This window comes from Chiloscyllium plagiosum, chromosome 6, assembly GCF_004010195.1.
Source record: "Chiloscyllium plagiosum isolate BGI_BamShark_2017 chromosome 6, ASM401019v2, whole genome shotgun sequence".
NCBI lineage: Eukaryota > Metazoa > Chordata > Chondrichthyes > Orectolobiformes > Hemiscylliidae > Chiloscyllium > Chiloscyllium plagiosum.
The window spans coordinates 77,970,790-77,977,359 of NC_057715.1; the positions used below are offsets into that span (position 1 = coordinate 77,970,790).

Consider the following 6,570-nt stretch of genomic DNA (forward strand, 5'->3'; position numbering starts at 1 on the left):
ATTTCCGACGCCCCTCCCCAAGTCCCTCCTCCCTATCTTTTATCTTAGCCTGCTGGACCAACTTTCCTCATTCCTGAAGAAGGGCTAATGCCCGAAACGTCGATTCTCCTGTTCCCTAGATGCTGCCTGACCTGCAGCGCTTTTCCAGCAACACATTTCCATCTCTGATCTCCAGCATCTGCAGACCTCACTTTCTCCTCCAGGCTGGAATTAGAGGAAATAGGAGGCTGCAGTGATAGGGATAATCTAGGCCAGTGGGTGTCAGGCTAGAAGATTGGACTGAATGGAAAAAAAATACAGAAAGACTAAAGGATTAGTGAGGTGGAAAAAAATGAGTATGAAAGAGAAAAAAAAGAAAGTCAAGTCATAGAGATGTACAACATGGAAACAAACCCTTCTGTCCAACTCATCCATACCGACCAGATATCCCAAACCAATCTAGTCCCACCTGCCAGCACCTGGCCCATATCTCTCCAAACCCTTTCTATTCATATACCCATCCAGATGCTTTTTAAATATTGCAATTGTACCAGCCTCCTCCACTTCCTCTGGCAGCTTGTTCCATACACATACCAACTTCTACGTGAAAAAATTGCCCGTTAGGTCTCTTCTATATTTTTCTCCTCTCATCCTAAACCTATACCCTCTAGTTCTGGACTCCCCCACCCCAGGGAAAACACTTTGTCTATTTATCCTTTCCATATCCCTCATAATTTTGCAAACTTCTAGAAGGTCACCCCTCAGCCACCAAACAGCCCTGTTCAACCTCTCCCTATAAGCTCAAATTCTCCAACCCTGGCAACATCCTTCTAAATCTTTTTTGACCCCTTTCAAGTTTCACAACATCCTTCCAATAGGAAGGAGACCAGAATTACATGCAATATTCCAAAAGTGGCCTAACCAATGTCCTGTACAGCCCCAACATGACCTCTCAACTCCTGTACTCAATATTCTGACCAATAATGGAAAGCATACCAAAGCCTTCTTCCCTATCCTATCTACCTGTGACTCCACTTTCAAGGTGCTATGGAGCTTGCACTTCAAGGTCTCTTTGTTCAGCCACACTCCCTAAGACCTTACCATTAAGTGTACGGGTCTTGCTAAGATTTGCTTTCCCAAAATGCAGCACCTCGCATTTATCTAAATTAAATTCCATCTGCCACTTATCAGCCCATTGGCCCATCTGGTCAAGATCCCATTGTAATCCGAGGTAACCTTCTTTGCTGTCCACTACACCTCCAATTTTGGTGCCATTTGCAAACTTACTAACTATACCTCTTATGGTCACATCAAACCATTTATATAAATGATGAAAAGTAGTGGACCCAGCACCGATTCTTGTGGCAATCCACTGGTCACAACCCTCCACCATCACCCTCTGTCTTCTACCTTAGAGTCAGTTCTGTATCCAAGTGGCTAGTTTTCCCTGTATTCCGTGAGAATACAAAAAATATAAAAACAGGTGGCTGAATGAATCAACATAGTAAACATTGATTCCATAAAAAGTGAGCATGAAAAATTAATAATGGAAAATAAGAAGCTGGCAGATGAATTGAACAGGGATTTTACAACAATCTTCACTGTAGGTATTACCAGTACATCCAAGAAATAGCTGCAAATTAGGAGTTAGAATGCACAGAGGAAGGAGCTCAAGAAAATCACAATTAGCAACAAAATGGTGGGGCTGCAGGCTGACAAGTGCCCAGGTCCTGATGGACGTCATCCTCATGTCCTAAAAGAAGTAGCAAACAAATTAGTAGATGCGCTCATTTTAATTGTCTAAAATTTGCTAGAATTGGGAAAAAAATTGTTAGATTTGAAAACAGCACATATTATTTAAAAAGGGAGACAGAAAGCAGGAAACTACAGAACAGTTAGCTTAACATCTGTCATCGGGCAGGTTTTAGAAACTATTATCAAACATGCTACAGCAAAGCATTTGTCAAACGGTCGAGGTAATCATAAGACCATAAGGATACAGAAGCAGAATTCAGCCCATCAAGTCTGCTCCATATAATCAGGCAGAATTAACAAAAGAAAAGAAATCAAAATGATGTTTAATTAATTTATTGGAATTCTTTAAGGCAGTAATATCTGATCGATGTACTGTACCTTGATTTCCAGAGGCAGTTAATATGGTGCCACATCAAAGGTTATTATGAGAAATAAAATCTCATGGATTAGGGGGTAAAATATTGGCATAGATAGAAGATTGAGGAGAAAGTGAGGTCTGCAGATGCTGGAGATCAGAACTGAAAATGTGTTGCTGGAAAAGCGCAGCAGGTCAGGCAGCATCCAGGGAACAGGAGAATCGCGTTTCCGGCATAAGTCCTTCTTCAGGAATCCTGAAGAAGGACTTATGCCCGAAACGCGATTCTCCTGTTCCCTGGATGCTGCCTGACCTGCTGCGCTTTTCCAGCAACACATAGATAGAAGATTGGCTGGTTAACAGGAAAAAGAGACTACAAAATATTACAAACACTGTGCCACAGGGTTCAGTGCTGGGTGTCAATTTTTACAATGAGTGCGAGTGACTTGGATGACGGAATCAAAAGACAAATTGCTACATTTGCTGATACAAAGATAAATAACAAATTAAGTTTTCTAGAGGGAGGTGATGGCATAGTGATATAGTAATTAGATTAATATTCCAGGGATCCATGCTAATATTCCAAATACATAGTGTGACTCCCATTCTGACACATGGTGAACTTTGTACTCAATTCATAAATTTCAAATTATAATCTAGCTAATGGTGTCCCTGAAATCATAAATTATTGTAGAAATCCACATCATTCATCAGCATATTTTAGGGAAGGAAAATCTAGTGTCTTCATCTGGCTTGACCAGTGCCATAGCAATGTGGTTGATTCTTGACTTTCTTCTGAAACAGCCTTGCAACCCTCTCCACTGCATGTAACTATGACAAAGTCTCACAAAAGAAATGAAACTAGATGGACCATCCTGCATCAACAAATGGATCAGAAATGACAATGGCGTACATAGTTTTATTGACACTGCAAAGTCTCCATATTAACATCTGTGGGATTGTGCAACTGGGAAAGCTGTCTCACAGAAGACTCAAACAACTGCCTGATGGAGTCATTCTCACAGAATCATAAACTTCATCCAATGTCCCGGGCTCAACCAACACCAACTCTGAGGTAAAAACAATGACTGCAGATGCTGGAAACCAGATTCTGGATTAGTGGTGCTGGAAGAGCACAGCAATTCAGGCAGCATCCGAGGACAGGAAAAATTGATTTTGCCTGTCCTCGGATTTTGCCTGTCCTCGGATGCTGCCTGAACTGCTGTGCTCTTCCAGCACCACTGATCCAGAACACCAACTCTGAACCTGTCCTGTTCCACTGACAGTGCAGACATAGACATACCAGTGCTGGCGGCACTGTATTTTGGTGTTGGGAAGGATTTGTCCGGCAGTCATCAAAATTGGAGTGGTGCTGGAAAAGCACAGCAGGTTAAGCAGCATCCGAGGTGCAGGAAAATCGACGTTTCCAGCAAAAGTCCTTCATTAGGAATGAGGCTGGGAGCCTCGGGGGTGGAGAGATAAATGGGAGGGGGATGGGGCTGGGGAGAAGGTAGCTGAAAGTGCAATAGGTGGATGGAGGTGGGGGTAAAGGTGATTGGTCAGAGAGGTGGGTGGAACAGATACGTGGGAAGGAAGAGTGACAGGTGGGACAGGTCACTAGGACAGTGCTGAGCTGGAAGGATGGAACTGCGGTAAGGGGAAATGGGGAAACTGGTGAAGTCCACATTGATGCCATGGGATTGAAGAGTCCTGAGGCAGAAAATGAGGCGTTCTTCCTCCAGGTGTCAGGTGGTGAGGGAGTGGCGGTGGAGGAGGCCCAGGACCTACGTGTCCTTGGCAGAGTGGGAGAGGAAGTTGAAATGTTCAGTCACGGGACGGTGGGGTTGAATGGTGCGGGTGTCCTGGAGATGATTGCTGAAGCACTCTGTGAGAAGGCGTCTGGTCTCCCCAAAGTAGAGCAGACTGCATCGGGAGCAACGGATACAATAAATAACATGTTGGAAATGGCAGGTGAAACTTTGATGGATGTGGAAGGTTCCTTTGGGGCCTTGGACTGAGGTGAGGGGGGAGATGTGCTTGCAGGTTTTGCAATTCCTGCGGCGGCAGGGGAAGGTGCCAGGAGGGGAGGATGGGTTGTTAGGGGCGTGGACCTGATCAGGTAATCGCATAGGGAACAGTCTTTGCAGAAAGCGGATAGGGGTGGAAAGGGAAATATATCCCTGGTGGTGGTGGAAATGTCGGCCAATAATACGATTTATGCAGAGGTTGGTGGGTGGAAGGTGAGTACCAGTGGGGTTCTTATTGCAGTTGGAGGGGTGGGGTTCAAGGGCGGAGATGCATTGGAGGGCATCTTCAACCACGTGGGAGGGGAAATTGCGGTCTTTAAAGAAGAAGGCCATCTAGTGTGTTCTGTGGTGGAACTGGTTCACCTGGGAGTAGATGCAGCAGAGATGGAGGAATTGGGAATACGGGATAGCATTTTTGCAGGAGATAGGGTGGGAGGAGGTGTAATCCAGGTAGCTGCGGGAGTCGGTGGGTTTGTAGAAAATGTCAATGTTGATTCGGTCATCGTTGATGGAGATGTCGAGGAAGGGGAAAGGAAGTGCCAGAGATGGTCCAGGTGAACTTAAGGTCGAGGTGGAATGTGTTGGTGAAGTTGATGAACTGTTCAACCTCCTCATGGAAGCACGAGGTGGCGCCAATGCAGTCATCAATGTAGCAGAGGAAAAGGTGAGGAGAGGTACCAAGTATAACTCTGGAAGATGGACTGTTCTACGTAGCTGACAAAGAGGCAGGCATAGCTGGGGCCCATGTGGGTGCCCATGGCTACCCCTTTCATTTGGAGGAAGTTGGAGGATTCGAAGGAGAAATTGTTCAGGGTGAGTACCAGTTCAGCCAAACAAATAAGAGTGTTGAGGGTGAGGCTACTATATTCCCAGCCCCACCGCCCTCCCGTTTATCTCTCCACCGCCGAGGCTCTCAGCCTCATTCATGAAGAAGGGCTTTTGCCCGAAACATTGATTTTCCTGCTCCTCGGATGCTGCCTGACCTGCTGTGCTTTTCCAGCACCTCTAGTTTTGACTCTAATCGCCAGCATATGCAGTAGCCACTTCTGCCTCGTCGTCAAAATTAACTTGAGACTCCACGCTATCTGATAGCATCAAATAGGGCTGATTATCACCTCCAAGCCCCAACCCCAGCCCCCAGGTGCTGAAACATTTTGAATACCATTAGGAGAACACACATGACCATGCCGATCATATAAAAACCTATCTGGTTCATAAATGTTCCTTCGGGAAGGAGAACTGCATACACATGATTTCAGCCCCACAGTAATGTGGTTGATCCTGAACTGCACACTGCAATAGCTTAGCAAGCCATCTAGCTCAGGGGCAACAAATGCTGGACAATGCAACGATGCTTACATTACATCAATAAACAAACATTTTCATTTTTAATTACTTATACATTTAATTTTAAAACTTTGAAGCCTGCAGCTTTAATGGATTTGAAACAAAACTGGTGATAATCAAAAAGTGAAAACTTCAGATACTCAGAGTATGCAGCAAGTTGCACGAATAATTATCACAAAATATTAAACTTACCGCCTGTACATTCCTGAATAACTGAGAACAGGAAATCTCGAGGAGTCATGAATAATTCACCCTCATATTCAATTGAGGCAAATTGTTTGAAACGTTGTTTGCAAGTTGCAGCACAGCCATATTCTTCTTTAGTATCTTCTTTAATGGTATTCTGGACCTAAAAACAGAAATAAAAAGACCATTCATTAAATTTCAGAATCTAACTTCGTATATCTTTGTTCTCATACATTATTAATTAACCATTGCTATAATAAGCAAGCACCTATTTGAACATATTACGACAGGCATTTTCTGTCTATCTGCAGTTTATTGGTGGGTTGATTTACTTGGGGGTGCAGCATAGTACATGTGGAGGCTTGTGGAGCATACAGAAGATTGAAGGTTAAGACATACAACAGATGACAAGGTTGCTGGTGGAGATGGAAGCAGCGGGGCACCATTTGTGTGGGGGCATGGTGTTTGCTTGAGAAAATGAACAACAGAAGATGAGAGGAGCCTAATAACAAGTTATTAGGCTCCTCTCAAAGCCCTCCGCTTCTTTCTTTCCCGCCGTACCGACCAGTACCCTTCCACAGACACCCTCCTTCGACTGACTGAACTGGTCCTCACCCTGAACAACTTCTCTTTCCAATCCTCCCACTTCCTCCAAACGAAAGGAGTAGCCATGGGCACCCGCATGGGCCCCACCTACGCCTGCCTCTTCGTAGGATATGTGGAACAATCCATCTTCCGAACTACACTGGCCCCACCCCCCACCTTTTCCTCCACTACATCGATGACTGTATCGGCGCCGCCGCGTGCTCCCACGAGGAGGTTGAACAGTTCATCCACTTCACCAACACCTTCCACCCCGAACTCAAATTCAACTGGACAGTCTCAGATTCCTCCCTCCCCTCCCTCGACCTTTCTATTCCT

General features: G+C 45.0%; 1 protein-coding gene across 2 annotated transcripts in view; it reads right to left on the minus strand.

The window, feature by feature from the left end:
• The window catches only part of micu2 (mitochondrial calcium uptake 2), a 452,381-nt gene that overhangs the window by 213,646 nt on the left and 232,165 nt on the right, over positions 1-6,570 (minus strand). For both annotated transcript variants that reach the window (XM_043691938.1, XM_043691937.1), the window contains exon 2: positions 5,656-5,812. In XM_043691938.1, the coding sequence (XP_043547873.1) occupies positions 5,656-5,812 (157 nt within the window). The remainder of the gene's footprint in view (positions 1-5,655; positions 5,813-6,570) is intronic.